The sequence below is a fragment of the Kogia breviceps genome, chromosome 3 (assembly GCF_026419965.1).
Source record: "Kogia breviceps isolate mKogBre1 chromosome 3, mKogBre1 haplotype 1, whole genome shotgun sequence".
In the NCBI taxonomy this organism is placed as follows: Eukaryota; Metazoa; Chordata; class Mammalia; order Artiodactyla; family Physeteridae; genus Kogia; species Kogia breviceps.
In genome coordinates, this window is record NC_081312.1 from 151783033 (window position 1) to 151799276 (window position 16244).

General features: G+C 45.4%; 1 protein-coding gene across 17 annotated transcripts in view; it reads left to right on the forward strand.

Annotated features, from left to right (window-relative positions):
* Positions 1 to 13712, forward strand: part of ZNF592 (zinc finger protein 592) — a 55313-nt gene extending 41601 nt beyond the window's left edge. For all 17 annotated transcript variants that reach the window (XM_067029967.1, XM_059057274.2, XM_059057270.2 and 14 more), the window contains 7 exons: positions 3014 to 3192; positions 8946 to 9122; positions 9403 to 9562; positions 9676 to 9963; positions 10192 to 10304; positions 10976 to 11111; positions 12332 to 13712. In XM_067029967.1, the coding sequence (XP_066886068.1) occupies positions 3014 to 3192; positions 8946 to 9122; positions 9403 to 9562; positions 9676 to 9963; positions 10192 to 10304; positions 10976 to 11111; positions 12332 to 12832 (1554 nt within the window). In that variant the 3' untranslated portion in view covers positions 12833 to 13712. The remainder of the gene's footprint in view (positions 1 to 3013; positions 3193 to 8945; positions 9123 to 9402; positions 9563 to 9675; positions 9964 to 10191; positions 10305 to 10975; positions 11112 to 12331) is intronic.
* The last annotated feature ends 2532 nt before the right edge of the window (positions 13713 to 16244 follow it).

Sequence of the window (16244 nt, forward strand, 5' to 3'; positions counted from 1 at the left end):
TTGCGGCGCACGTGCTTTGCAGTGTGGTGGCTTCTCTTGTTGTGGCACGTGGGATCTAGGAGACGGGCTTCAGTAGTTGTGGCGTGTGGGCTCAGTAGTTGTGGCGTGTGGGCTCTAGAGCACAGGCTCAGTAGTTGTGGCGCACGGGCTTAGTTGCTCCATGGCATGTGGGAACTTCCTGGACCAGAGATCAAACCCGTGTCCCCTGGAATTGGCAGTCAGATTCTTTTTTTTTAATTGTTGTACACAACATTTATTGTTTTTGCATTTGCTGCCAGAAATGTTTGCCACGAGTTCACGGCCAAGTTGTATATAGTGATCTGTGACTCTTAAAGCATGATGGTGTCCAGTCTTCCTGAGTCCATACCTGGACTCAGTCTCCACTTGGCTTGTTTGGGTTGGTTTAAGCTGTTAGCTGATTCAAACCTTTTAACACAAGCTGTGTATACATTCCAGACACAGACCATCTATCACCCTGGTGGTAAAATCTGAGAGGAACAACATAAAGTGGTTTATAGCACATATTGATTTTAACTTGGCTAATGTCCCAAACTAGTTAGGAGATAAGGCAGTACTCAGCAGGCAGGCAGATTCTTAACCACTGTGTGACCAGGGAAGTCCTGTGAGTCATTCTTTTTGATGCTCAATTATCCCATCTTTGATCTTTGGGAGCCCCTTCAAGCTGGATCCTGTGTCCTTTTGATATGAACTCATTAAACGTTGAGAAGCTTTCTTACTTTGAGCCCCAACAAGATGTCCTGGGCACATTTCTTGTGCTAAACCTAGAGTCAGTTGTTTTTCCAAGAAGCCAGGGTTTTCTTTGTGTGTATGTGTGTGAGAAATTATATTTAGAGGCCACATTCTGGGCACCAGAGATGCTTATTCTGCTGGATATATCTGTTCCTAGGCCTTTTCAGTGGTCAGAGCTAAAAAATATATTTTTAAAAAGAGGAAAGGAAGATCATGAGTTTATGCTGGTATTAAGATGTTAGATTATCCTTTTTATGTAACTGATTTTATACTGAAAATCTTGGTTCCTAAGATTTTCTTACTACACACACACACACACACACACACACACCAATTTTAAAATATCAAAATCAATATTATTTCTAATGTTAGGACTACTGCATAAAGTTGAGGGTATATTTGCAGTTCTTTTTGTCCTTAGAATATATCATATTAAGAATGTATAAGTCAAAATACTGTGTTTTAAAAGTCACTGGGGATAATTTTTTTCTCTACATGGTTATGTCACCTACTTGATACATAGTTAGGTTGTTTCTGTTTTTCAATTTTTAGGGAATGCTTTTGTTTATTTAGTTTAATTTTGTATATGTATTTGAAATTATGTAAAACATTTATGTGATTCCAAAATTATATAACAAGGTATATTCAGAAAAGTCTTGCTTCCATTCCTGTCCGTTTCATCCTGTTCTCTCCTTCCCCATAGGTAACCATTTTTATTGACTTTTGGTTTATTTCTCCTTTTTTGCAGATATGAACAAATGTGTGTGTATATGTGTATGTGTGAGAGTGATTATTTCCTCCTTTTTTACACAAAAAATAGCATACTTGTTTACTGTTCTGCACGTAGAGCAATAGTGAAAAAACAACTACAACAAAACCTTTTATTATAGAATGTCCCAAACATATATAAAAGTGGAAAGAATGGTATAATGAACCTTCTTTTAACAGTTACCAACTCAGTGGCCCATCTTGTTTCATCTATGTTCTTACTCACCTCTCCCCCAGTGGATTGTTTTTAAACAAATCCCAGCATTATAGTATCTATTTTAGTATATATGTCTAAAAGATAAAGCTCTATCCTCAAAAAATACCAAAACATAGACATAATATCATCACATCTCAAAATTAATAATAATTCCTTATTATCAAATCTTAATATCAAGTGGCAGATGTCTCAGTATTGTCATCATTAAGTTAGGGTTAAAATTTCTGATTGTCTCATTTCTTTTTACACTTGGCTTGCTTGAATCAGGATCCAAATAAGGGCTATACATTGCAGTTGTATACACTGAAAATGTCTTTTAAGTCTCTTTTAATCTGTAAATTCCTCTTCCCTTAATCTTTTTTTCCACTGAAGTTTTTTTTGTTGAAAACGCTAGATTGTTTGTCCTGTAGAGGCCCTATATTCTGGATATTGCTGCTTAAACAGAGATCTTTTCCTGGCCTCCCTAACAACTTATCCCTCTGAGCACTCCTCTGACCCCAGGTCAGTGGCCCCCTCAGTGAGTAGTACAGTTGTCCCTTTTTTACTAAGAAGGGCCTCTTCAGATGCAGGCACCAGCTTAGTCTCTTGCTTTCCCCCTCTGGGCTGTCTGGGCTCTTCCCATTAGAGAGCTTCAGTGAGTCTGCCTGTAGGACTTGTTAGCCTCTGGTTCTCTCCTGGGGCTGAGAACAAAGGAGCTGCTACCTATCCTGTGCTTTCCTGTGGGTGTATGTGGTCAGTTGTGGCTCAGGGCACCCCCCAGAGTGGGCTGAGGTTATGGAAGCTCAGTTAGTCTGCACTGGGGCTTCTGAGCATTAACCAGGGTAGGCTCATGTCTACTTTGGAAGTCCCTGAGCCAACTGACTAAAGCTGTTGAGTAGGAACCTGCTGCTCACCAGGGTAGAGGCCCTGGTGAGTCTGGCAGTGTAATGAGGTCTGAGAATTCAAGAAGTGCCTTGGGCCTCTGAAAAGGAAAACGTGGTCCTCTGCTAAGCCAGAGGAGAGAAGTACTCACAGTCCTACATGTAGGACTAATCTTTGGGAAAATATAGTCAGGTCTGTTTTTGATTAATAAGGTGAGAGGCAAAGGTAGCTTGGGTGTCAGTGTCAACACTTCATAAGGCCTGGGGATTTCACTAGTGTCCTAGGAGAGCTGGAAGAGAGAATGGTTTGGGGAGGAGGTCATTCTGACCCATGTCCTAGGAAAGCCAGACAGCTCTGATTGGAGAGCTACAGGCCTGTGGCTCCTGCGTGAACTGCTTTCTTGCTGTTCTTTCCTAGACTTGCCAGGTGTGCCAGATGCTGCTGCCCAACCAGTGCAGTTTCTGTGCCCACCAGCGGATCCACGCCCACAAGTCCCCCTACTGTTGTCCGGAGTGTGGAGCCCTCTGTCGCTCTGCCTACTTCCAGACCCATGTAAAGGAGAATTGCCTGCACTATGCCCGCAAGGTGGGCTACAGGTGGGTGCTACCTGACTCACTGTCCTGGGCTTGCCCAGTGGCTGGTTCTTTTTCTGGACCAGAACTCATTTAAGACTTGAGTTTTGGGAGTTCCCTGGTGGTCTAGTGGTTAGGATTTGGTGCTTTCACTGCTGTGGCCTGGGTTCAATCCCTGGTTGGGAAACTGAGATCCTGCAAGCCACGAGGCATGGCCAAAAAAAAATGAGTTTTGGTCTTAAGAGGCCTGGGCTCCAGCCTAATAAGAGAAGAATGTTGATTGGTATGTGGACAGACATTTTTATCTTATAGGGAACCAGAAGAGCAAGGGGAAGAAGAATAAGGAGTTAAAAAGTTAAACATTAAAAAAAAAAAAAAGCTTTGGGACTTCCCTGGCTGTTCAGTGGTTAAGACTCTGTGTTTCCACTGTAGGGGACGCGGGTTCGATCCGTGGTCGGAGAACTAAGATCCCACATGCCGTGTGCGGCACAGCCAAAAGATAAAAAATAAATAAATTAAAAAAAATGCTTTAAATGGGAAGATTTGGGGGAGATTAGAATATATATAAACATTCACTTTGTCAGTTTGTTTTTTAAAAGTATATAAATTTGTTCACAAAGTTATCATGTTTGGCATATTAATTTTAAAGTACTATTTCAGTAATAAATTTACAACTGTCAGTACTTTAAAATGTTCTCAATTTTTGTTAACAAATGGCAAGATGCCAAACTCAAAGGACTCTAGTATCTTTGTGTTGATTATTTTTTGTCAGCTTGTGAGAAGCAAAACCTGAGAATGGAAGAAATCATCAGCTTCATGATAAAACCGAGAAAACTCTATTTTAATTAAACTGAATCTTCTCCATTGTGTCAAACAAATATAAGCAAGAAGTCATTTTCAGGAAAAAGATCAAAATGAGGGAGAATACTCCCTCCAAAACTCATTGATCCATCATTTTACATTGACGCAATCAGGTCTCCTTTACTGGTTTACTGGTTGCTTGGGAGTTTCTACATCTTCTCATGCTTTACTTGATTATTTTTACTTCAGAAATATAATTTTGCCCCAATTTATTAAGGTTTTCTTCTCTTTGGTATTAAATTTTTTAATTGATTTAGTTCATTTAATAAACATTTTTTGAGTACTTACTGTTGTCTTTAGCATTGTGCCAGACACTCAAGATACAAAGATGATTAAGACCCAGCTCCTGCCATATAGGGTTTCAGTCTGATAGGTTACAGACATGCACACAAGTAATTACGATTCAAAGTGGTAAGTCCCATAGTTGAGGAATGGTCAGGAAAGCTTCGTAGAGGAGATATTAGGAGGTTTTAGGTAGAAGAAAGGGGGAGAGCATATCTGGCAAGAGCATAGGCAAGGGATACCAGCACACATAAAAGGGCTTACAGGATTGATGAGCATTTCAATAGATGTAGGTCAGGATGAACCGGAGGAAGGGTGAGAAATGAGACTAAGGAGTTGGTAGAGGCCAGGCCATGCAAGACCTTGTATTTCTTGGCAGACATTTGGACTTTATCCAGTGGACAGTGATGAGCTACAGAAGGATTTTCAGCAAGGGAGTGATCCAGCTGGATCTGTGTTTTAGAAAGATCATTCTGGAAAGCTGACATGTATACTAGAGAGGAGAGATTAGAGACTGGTTGTGTGACAATCCAGATGAGAGACTGAGGGATTCAGCTAAGGCATGGCTGTGGGGATGGAGAGAAGGTAAATTTGAGAGAGATTAGGAAGTAGAAACATTAGGGCTTGATGATAGTTTGTATACTGGGGTGAGGGATGGGGAGTGGTTAGTGATCACTTCCAGGTTTCTCTCTTGGTATAAGCATTTCCAAATGTAGACAGATTTCTTTTGCATGTTATGGAGAATGGAGAAGCTAAAGTGTATGGGAAGAAAATAATCCAGAGATGGGGTTGTACAAAGCCCTTGCCACCATGTTGCAGAAGAGCATTGCTGGGCAGCACCCCAGGCTACATTTTAAAACCAAACACCTGAACCTGTGTTTTTTGCAGTATTCATAAAGTTTGAAAATACCTTTCTAACCTTGACTTAAGTGTATGCTGCTTGTTTCAAGATCAAATCGAATCCAATAGCAATGCAATCAACTTTAATTTTTGTATTTGAATCTTGAATCCAAGAAATTTTCAGTAACACAGATGGATTAATAGCATTTTTTGTCTTTTAATTAAATATTTTACTTTCTTCTGTAAGAGTAGAAAGAAACCTAATGTCTCAAAAGGAATTTAGTTTATCAAGCCTTTGTAACAAATGTCAGACAAAAAAGTATTATGATTCAGCTAGAGGGATTACTGAAGATATTGACATTAAAATTTTCAATGATCTACAATTGAACTCAAGATATACACACTAATACAGTATTCATTATACTTAAGATCTTCAACTATTAATGTTTTTCTGGTAACACTTTATTCAGATGTAATTCATGTACCATCCTATTCACCCATTTAAAGTGTCCTATTTGGTGGTTTTTACTATAGTCACAGAGTTGTACAATCAACCACCACAATCAATTTTAGAATATTTTCATCACCCAAAAAGAAACCCTATATTTGCAATCCTCCCATCCCCCCAACCCTAAGCAACTACTTTCTGTCTCATAGATGTGTCTCCTTCGGACGTTTCATATAAATGGAGTCATATAATATGTGGTCTTAGCATAATGTTTTCAAGATTCATCCATGTTGTAACATATATTAGTATTTTATTCCTTTTTTGTTTCTACCTGTTGGCTATTATGAATAATGCTGCTAATGAACATTCATGTACAAGTTATTATGTAACACATGTTTTCAGTTCTTTTGGATATATACCTAGCAGTAAAATAAGGAACTACCAGATTGTTTTCCAAAGTGGCTATACCACATTTATATTCCTACCAGCAGTGTATGAGAGTTTTGATTTCTTCACATATTTGTTATTGTCTGACATTTGCATATAGCCATTGTTGTGGGTATAAAGTTGTATCTCATTATGATTTTGATTTGTATTTCTCTGATGGATAATGATGTTGAGCATATCTTCATAAATTTATTGGCCATTTGTATATTTTCTTTGGAGAAATATCTATTCAGATCCTTTGCCCATTTAAAAATTGTGTTATTTGTCTTTTTGTTGTTGAGTTGTAAGAGTTATTTATATATTCTGGTTATAAGTCCCTTGTCAGATGTATGATTTGCTAATATTTTTTCCCATTCTCTGGTTATTAATATTTTTTAGGAAATTCTCAGAAGGTACCTATGTTCCATTTCACTGAGCTCTACTACAGAGTTTTACAATATTATATTTTTAGAATTCTATAAATTATTCTGCTCTTTGTTGAAAATTTGGACAGTGACCAGTGTCATAAGGGAGCAAGTTTACACTATTTAATAATGTGTTATTTTCTTATTATTTGTGGTTATTGGCAAAGCTAAATATTTTACTGCTCTTTATCTTTTCTAAAACTTTATATGTTTGACAGCATATGGTTCTATAATTGTCTGTTTTCTCTTTTTCTTTTAAACAGTTGGTAAAGAGCTGTGTCATAGGGTTGGATTTCTCTTCTGCAGAGTTTTTCATCAGTTTGTAAAAACCCTGCTTGATTCAGTCCTTCGCTGAGGCTACTTGGCACATGTTCTTTTACCCCTTTATATTCTTACTTTCCGTGAGGTTTCTTCCAAGAATGTCTGCTGGGTAAATAGAATGGATTTTTAGTCGCATTTACATTGCTCCTGTAGGAGTTTGGTCAAATTGCACAAATAAAACCACTTAAGAGATTCTTTACACGTCAGGTGTATTTGCCACTTTGGCTGAATTTGGAAATATGTGGATTTTTTTTCTCCTCATAATTATTTGTGGTATGGATGTACTTCTGTGTGCTAGGAGTTGGTCACTATTTTGTTTAGCAGGAGAGAAAAGAAAATATAATTTAAATGTAAGTAGTTTGTATAGTTGCTGTAACACATGTACACATTTAGTAACGAATGCTCATAGGCCTCAGTTGCGAACAGGCTTTGGGTTCTGTGCACTTCTCTTCATTGCTAATTAAGTTTGCAAAAGGTGATTCTGCCCCCCACCCCCACTCCCCAACACACACAAAAGGAAGAAAAACAAAAAGGACTGGTCAGGATTCTGTGATGAGTTATGTGGATTGCAAAAATGGGCTAATGTATTGAAATGCAGGCTAATATTTGGGAGTCAAAGAATTCTGAAGTGAAGGGATGTCCTTTCAGTAAAGCAACAGCCTCTCTTCTAGCCTCTATCTAGCCTACTGGGATGTTAAGTTTATAGGAGCAAGCAATATTGCAACAATTGGAAAATAATAGTTATCTCAAGAGGAATAGCTGGGAGCAGGGAAGGTTTTTTTCTCATGTAGGGGAGACCTGTGTGTGTTTATAGGCAAGAAGAAAGACTGAACACATGAGAGGGTCTAGGAACCTGAATAGATACAGATTAGCCTGGAGGGAAGGTCACATCATTTTCTGATACTGAAGGAAGGAAACACAGTATTTATAGAGAGATATTTTGAAGTTGAAAGAAGAGTCCAACAGACCTCAATTTCAGAAAAACGGTTTAAGACAGTTGATACTTTACAAAAATGATATATGCACTAAACAAAACTCAGAAAATACGAATTGGTAGGGAAAAAAATGTTATCCATAGTCCCACCAAGGAGACACTAGAACACTTATGAGCTGCGCGGTCCAAAATGGTATCAGGGGGACTTCCCTGGTGGTGCAGTGGTTAAGAATCCGCCCCCCAATGCAGGGGACACGGGTTTGATCCTTGGTCTGGGAAGATCCCACATGCCGCAGAGCAACTAAGCCTGTGCGCCACAACTACTGAGCCCGTGCACTTAGAGCCCGTGCTCCGCAACAGGAGAAGCCGCTGCAGCAAGAAGCCTGCGCACTGCAATGAAGAGTAGCTCCCGCTCGCCTCAACTAGAGAAAGCCTGCGTGCAGCAACAAAGACCCAATGCAGCCAAAAATAAATAAACAAAAAAATAAATAAATTTATAAAAAAAAAAAAAGAAAACCCAAAATAGTATCAGGCATGTGACTACTGAGCACTTGAAGTGTAGCCAGTGCAACTGGCCATTTTATTTTATTAATTAAATTTAAATAGTCACATGGACAGTGCAATATAGAATGTCCATCATCACAGCAAGTTCCGTCAGACAGTGCTGCTCTAGAGCATTTCTTCTTGGGCTTTGAGGGCTGTTTATTTTAATGTGGTTGTTATGGCGAGTGTAGCATTCCGTAATTGTACATTTTATTCAGTGAACATCCCTGCCTGTTCGGCTCCAGCTTGCGGGAAGACACAGGCTTTCTGCAGTCTCCTTCTAAAATTCCTCTTGAACTCCTGCAGTTGTTATCACACTTAAATGGATACTGTTGATGTCATTTTTGAACCATTCTCCACCCTCTCCACTCCCACCAGATTCTCTTGGCTGGGTTCAGGTTTTTGGTTTGCAGAAGAATATTCTCTGGCCAGTGAGGGGAGGGGAGGCTCTCTTCCCCCTTCTCTACCAGGTTGGGTGTTGGGCTTGGGGGACCCTGGCTGACTGCATTTTGCCAGGTGGCATCAAGCAGACTCTTGAGGTGTACATGTGGAGGATAGAAGACTGAGTGCATGAGGGAGGGGGAGAGGGAGGGTCCCTGAGATGGCCCTGTTCCTGTCTTCCATTCCTCCTTTTCCACCACTACTTCTCGGTCTGACATGCCTACTCCCCCCGCACCCCCCAACATCTGTTATCCAGGTGCATCCACTGTGGGGTAGTCCACTTGACCTTGGCCTTGCTGAAAAGCCACATCCAGGAGCGACACTGCCAGGTTTTCCACAAATGTGCATTCTGTCCCATGGCCTTCAAGACTGCCAGTAGCACCGCGGACCACAGCGCCACCCAGCATCCCACCCAGCCCCACAGACCCTCCCAGTGAGTGCAGCTCCAGGGCCAGCAGGCCTGTGGGAGCAGAGCTGATAGCTTGGGTGCTCTGTGGGGAGGTGTTGGGATGGACTGGGAAGCCTGGGCTAGTGGCAGAGATGCCTGGAGTCCTCTGAAGACATCCTGAGTCTGCGGAGTATCAACGTTGGCTCAGAGTATTGCTTTCCCAAACCTTACTCTGGTTCAGAGAGATCAGAGATGGGGTGGAGGGGCCTTGTGGTTCTGGCAGTGCAGCCTTGGTTACCTCACACGCTGGGGCTTGTCTCGTCAGGCTCATTTATAAGTGCTCCTGTGAAATGGTCTTCAACAAGAAGAGGCACATTCAGCAGCATTTTTACCAGAATGCCAGTAAGGCGCAGGTGGGCGTCTTCAAGTGCCCTGAGTGCCCGCTCTTGTTCCTGCAGAAGCCAGAGTTGATGCAACATGTCAAGGTGGGACGCCCTGGGGAAGGAGGCTGGGGAGAAGGGCACATGCCTCAGGCCGGGGGTCTGACTCTGTGCATCTTTCCCCTTGCCCAGTCAGTAATCGCTCTCCCCATCCCCAGAGCACCCACGGTGTTCCCCGAAACGTGGACGAGCTGTCAAGCCTCCAGTCTTCAGCAGACACATCTTCAAGCCGCCCTGGCTCTCGAGTTCCCACTGAACCCCCAGCCACTAATGTGGCTGCTCGGGGCAGCTCCCTGCCCTCTAGCCGCTGGGGCAGGCCTGAAGCCCATCGCAGGGGTGAGGCCAGGCCCCGGCTGAGGAACACTGGCTGGACCTGCCAGGAGTGCCAGGAGTGGGTTCCTGATCGGGAGAGCTATGTGTCCCACATGAAAAAGAGCCATGGTCGGGTAAGTGTAGCCACACGGGCACAGTGCAGCCCCAGATTCTCAGGACTTCTGTCCTGTGGGGTCATATACCCCTTATGTGGACGACTTCCTGGTGCTTTGGGCATAGTGGGTACTACAGATCTTGAGGTCTTGGGGCATCCTCCTTTCTGCCTTCATCATCTGAGAAGACAGATGCTCCCAGAACTGTCTTAACGGTTCTGATGCTTTGCATCCTGTCATCTCCCATAGACGTTGAAGCGGTACCCATGTCGGCAGTGTGAACAGTCCTTCCACACCCCCAACAGCCTGCGCAAACACATCCGCAACAACCATGACACAGTAAAGAAAGTCTACACTTGTGGGTGAGTCCCTGGGGGCGGGACCCAGGAGGCCTGAATTTATCAAGACTGTCCATAGTACCACTGGGGTTTTCTTCTGCTGTGAGATAAGGGCTCAAAGGCAAGAGATAAGCGGGTTTCTAACAGGAATATGCTGTGGCTAGGTCAGAAATGAGGGCATTCCAGAAATAAGCTTCTAGAGCTTGGTGGCTCTGGATCCCTCCCCCTTCCCAACTCCCTATCCCCAGGCTGTCCTGCCAGTCAGCAGCGGAGGGCCCTGAGGTTTGAGAGGAGTGGTGGCAATGTGAGCATGTGCCCCATTCGGCTGTGAGGCTTCAACACCATCTGTCCGAGCTTTAGGACAGGACAGGCCACTCTTTCAGGCTGACCACTAGCCCAGCACTTGGGTCTCTGGACCCAGATATCAGAGAGTGGAGAGTGCAGTCATAGCTCGGGGCCAGTACAGATACTCTGACTTGCTGTTGTCTGCCACCTTGGCTGGCTTGCTGGCTAGATTTCTCTGGGGAGTACCCAGCACCACCCAGCCAGCCTGAGGGCCACTCTGCCTGCTCCGAACTCTCTCCCTGCTGGAGCCAGAAGCAGTTTTGCCTCTGCCTGCCTGCCAGACCTTCCTGGCCCCACTGGGCCCCGGAGCCTGTCATCTTACATGACCTTTTTCGGCTGTATTTTTGCAGGTATTGCACAGAGGACAGCCCCAGCTTTCCTCGGCCCTCCCTCCTGGAGAGCCACATCAGCCTTATGCATGGTATCAGAAACCCAGATTTGAGCCAGACGTCCAAAGTCAGACCTTCGGGCGGACATTCCCCTCAGGTGAGTGTGGGACCCCTGCCCACTGGAGCAGCTTGCCCAGTGTGGCTGGAGCTGGAGGGGCACTAGGAAGGCTACAGGGAGCCCATTTGTCCTTGTGGCCATGGAGCAGCCAGCAGTGACAGCGTCCCTCAATGCTAGTCACTCTCTAGTCTTGTGTGACATGCATGGGGACTGCACACAAAGAAAGGACAGGAACAAACATCCACGAGGCAGCCCATTGACCGTTTTTTCTTTTTGTTTTCCTGTCACTGCGACCCCCTTCCTTGGGCGTATGCTGCATTCTGTGGCCATCGGAGTACTTTCACACATACCTTCCTGCTTCTGCTCCTCTGCAGTCCTAGGAGGCAGGGGTAGGCAGGGCTCACTGTTAGGTGAGGGTGGCCATGCTTGACTGAGTCACCTCCCCACCCCACCCCCAGTTACAGAGGAGCCAGACCTAGACTCCTGCTATCCTGGACCTTCATCCTATGGCCTCATCCCTATTTCACGCCCTAGTCCATTTCTGGTCAACTTCTGGAGCAGCCTCCTCACAGTAGGCTCTTCCCACTCCACGGCGAGGGGGCTGCTCTTCAGAGGGGCAGGCATGTCTGGGAAACTGCCTGGATTTTCAGGAGTTTCTTTAATGGCTATTCAGAGAAGGGCCCTGGTCTGCAAAGACCCTTTCACACACAGCAGGAAGGGTGTCAGTTGACATTTTGGCAACATCTGTCTATGATTAAAATGCATACCCTCCCTTCTCTGCCAAATGCATACATCCTCTGATCTAGCAATTCTGCTTCTATGATTTATCTGTCAGATATCTTTGGCCTTGGGCATAAAGAAATGTGTCAATATATGTTTTTAAGTGAAAAAAGCAGGGTGAAGAAAAGTGTGCGTGTAATGCTATCATTTCGTAAAAGGCAGTAGTTTTATTTCTGTGTACAGATAGAATATCTTTTGGAGGAGCCACAGAACCCAGGTAATACGGTGTTCTCTGGAGAGCAGGGCTGGGGAGCTGGGTAGGAGGGGCTTAATCTTTTCTATACCCTTCCCATATCTTTGGAATGTTGTGCCACATGTATGTGTTACATTAAACAAACAAACATAAGAAACAAACCAAACCTAAACTAGAATTAGGGCTGCCATGAGCCTGGCCTGGGTGGTGATTCTGTGAGTCCTTGGGCTGCGTTTATCATGTTTGGGGGGCTCATGTCTCAGGCTCACATCGTTTCCCCTTTCAGGTGAACCATCTGAAAAGACCAGTCAGCGGAGCAGGGGATGCTCCAGACACCAGCAATGGCGCGACTGTCTCTTCCACCAAAAGGCACAAGTCCCTTTTCCAGTGTGCAAAATGTAGCTTTGCCACAGACTCAGGGCTCGAGTTTCAGAGCCACATACCTCAGCACCAGAAGGACAGCTCCACAGCCCAGTGTCTCCTCTGTGGCTTGTGCTACACCTCTGCCAGCTCCCTCAGCCGCCACCTCTTCATCGTCCACAAGGTGAGAGACCAGGAGGAGGAAGAGGCAGAGGCGGCAGAGCCAGAGGAGGGCTCTGGGGAGGAGGTGTCCATGGAGACCAGGGAGAACGGACTGGAAGAATGTGCCGAGGAGCCTCTGTTGGGTGACTCAGAGGCCAGGAGGTCACTGGGCCTGGCCCCCGATGAGGATGGTGCCCAAGATGCTCAGAGTCAACCACAGGCCTCTCAGGACCGGGACAGCCACACACCGTCCCCGCAGGTGTGACTGGAAGCTTTGCAGTGTGCAGTCGGGTGGTGCCGTGGTGTCCTCCGCCTGCCATGCGGACAGTGGGAAAGAGAAGGCTCCGCCCCGGTGTGAGTGTGGCTGGCTGGGCCCTGGAGCAGAGTCTGCCCTGAGCTGCTGGGGGCTGGGTGTCCCCCAGCCCCAGGAGATGGCGGGTTCGCCCAGGACCCTCACAGCTCTGAATTTGCTTCTGTTATTTATGGCTTTGTGCTGCTTCTTGGTACCCCAACTTTTGTCTGCGTCCTTCCAGCCCCAGGCTGCTTAAGTGGCCCAACCCCGATGCTGTCACCTCAGCTCAAAACCCCTCGGCGGCTGTGCTCTTCTGGGAGGCTCCCCGCTCGCTGCCTTCAGCCAGGGGCGTCCTGACAGCAGCTCTCTTTCTTGCCACTGGAGCCTGAGAAGGGGGATGAGGGTGCTGGCGCGGTCCCTCTCAGAGAGCTCGCCCAGCCTGGCTTGCAGAGGGCCCTTGGTCACCATGCCCTTCCTTTCTGTCTTCTCTGATTCGTTCCCCCAAAAAGAGTCCTGGAGAATTAATTGTCACACTGGCCCATCCTGTCTGTGTGGGGGGGAGAAACTTCTGCAGCACACCTCTGTCTGGAACCCAGGAGAGCAGGAAATGCAGCCACAGCAGGCAGGCACCGAGAGGCAGACCCCCTTCAGAAGGAGCTGGGCGTCCTGTTCTGCTGCTGTTCTGCCTTTCCTGACGCGCGGGGTGTGGGGCACAGAGACACTGGGATAACTGTACTCTTGCTCCTGTGCCATTAGAGAGGCTGCTGCCCCAGGCAGGCCAGCCCCTCCTCCTCTCGGCTGCACCCGTGTTGCTCAGACTATATTTCAAATAAAAAAGTCTTCTTACCATGCAGGTAGGCTCTTGTATTCCTCTTCCAGTGAGCCTGGCCCTACCCTACTCCACCTAAGACTTCCCTCATTGTCCCATCTCTGAGGGAGAACAGTGTTTCCTGCTGCCCAAGGACGGTCCTCTGTAGATTTTGGAGCTGTGGCGTGGAAACCAGGAGCTCCGTACTTCTGAAGGGGTGAGGGGAGGGTCTTATGCTGGTCAAGAGTCACCTCCAAGTTCTCCCCTGAGCTAGCAGCCTTGGTTTTTAGGGCCAGTTGAAATTTTCCTGGGCACCTCCATTCCTACAAACGGTTTTTCAAACTAAGAGAACCCTTTACTGGTGGGAGGAGGAGGAGGGATAGAAGGGAGGAATTCTGTACTTTTCTTGCACTGTTCAAGAGGCCTTGATATCACCCCTGCCACAGGGAACTCAGGTGTGGCAGAATTGGGATTAGACATGGGAGGCTGGGCTGTCTTCTCTGATGGCAGAGTTAGGACCTGACCTAGCACAAGGAGCCAGCTGTGTGGAGGTGTCCTCTGACCTCTGCTCCGAGTAGCTGCTGCAGCCCTGCATGGGTGGGATGTGGGACTGGGCCCGGCAGGATCTAGTGCAGCAAAGGGAAGTGGGTACTGGCTGCATTCTTAGAGGCGATCCTTCAAGGAAGACATTAAATATCAATGATAAATTATTAAGTCAGGTAAATATGCCTAACCTTTTCACAACTGAAAAAAAAATTTCTTCCTCTATCAAATGCCAGATTTTTAGTGGAAATGCTAATGGCATTGGGAAAGGTTAGTGCTTGTTTCAGTTTCAGAGAAACAGTGCTTTTTAATGATTGCCATACCTGGCAAGGCCACCATGTCCCTGCTTCCCAAGCAGGCAGCGAGGGCAAAGCGGGCCTGATTCTGGCTGCATGCAGAGCCAGAGCTGGCCCCAACTCAGCTGTCATCCCTTCTTAATTCCAGTTGCAGGGTGCCCACCCTGCACCTGGGGCCATTCACAGGAACAGATTATAGAGGAGGCTGATAGAGACGTTTGAAATGGATGGCCAAACCACTTCCTGCTCAGAGACAATATAGCTGGAGCCAGGGGAGAGGAGGTGGTGAAATCACAGGTTTGACCTGTCCTGACCTCAGATCTATCTCCTTCCTGGGAATGGCATGGAGTGGAAAGAATGTCGAGCCACTCACCAAGAAACCTGGGTCACAGCCTGGGTTCTGCCCTCAACCAGCTCTTAACAAACCCTCTTAACTTCACCAGCCCCTCCCCTTCAAGATAGACCTAGTATTTCCCATCCAACTAGATTCACAGGATTTTGTGAGGTGATAAGTATGGACGCATTTTCTAGTTTATGAAACACTATCAATGTCAGGGATTATTGACTTGACTATGAAGCACTCAGTGTCAGGGTGGAGTGTACCTTGCCGGCTATTCAGACTTGGATGCTGATGGTCAGTTATGATTGGTCTGGGACATCTCTCCACTGTTTAGTAAGAGTGATGATTAACAGCACTTTAAGTCCTGCTCGTGGGCCCAGCATCTTTCTAAAAACACTGCAGTGATTCTCACTTTGTCCTCACAGTGATCTCACAGTTATCCTCCATTTTACAGAGAAGAAAACCGAGGCTCAGAAAGGTTAAATAAGTTGCTGGGTGACCTTGTAAGTCAAGCCCTTCTGGTTCTAAAGTCCATGATGTCAACTGCTGTGTTGCCTTAGTGACCCGGCTACTTTGGCTGGCTGCCAGCTTATCAACAGTTTGCAGCCATCCAGACATCTGCTTTCCTACCTCCCCTGCGGGTGGGGTGCCCCAATGAGCACCAGGTTCTCTTTGGAGTCAGTCTGTGCCTTTTCACCCCAAGGAGGGCCCTGTGCATTACATTTGCCTGTGGTGTTCCGAAGCACATGCAGTGTCTCTATGACCTTTCATTCTCATTGGGATTTATCTTGCCATTTGAAGATCATCATTTTGGTGAGGCTATTCCAGAAAAAGTGGCCCAACCCTCGCAGGGAACATGGTTCCCTCAGGGTCCAATATATTCTGATCTTTTTTTTTTTAAAGATGTTTTAAAATAGTTGTGCTATCATTTGTTATCAGAAAATGCTTGCTGTAACTAGCACTTATCTGCTGGAGTGAATGCTCTACTGATCAAGTTAAACAGATAAGATCCCCACCCTTGTAGAAACTACAATTTAATACACTCTAAGGCTTGACAAATGACTAGTATTTATTTTCCAACTCCTTTATCTCTGTAAAATGATATGCTGAATTACTATAAGCTAATTGGTGTAGAAAGAGCTCTTCCCTTAACTTATGTAAACAGTCTGGCTTTTGAAAACAGCTGTGGTTCAGCAAGTTCAACACACTTTGCCTTCCCTGAGACTGCAGAAAAACCACTTTGCCTGCCCTGGTCATCACTGTGTATTCAGCTCTGGGCACACTTTCTTTTGCTTGTTTTTAAATTTTTTTTTCATTTTTTGAAAAAATTAATACACATACATGGTGAGACATCAAACAATGCAAAAAGAGAATACAATAAAAAGTAAGCTTCCCAAT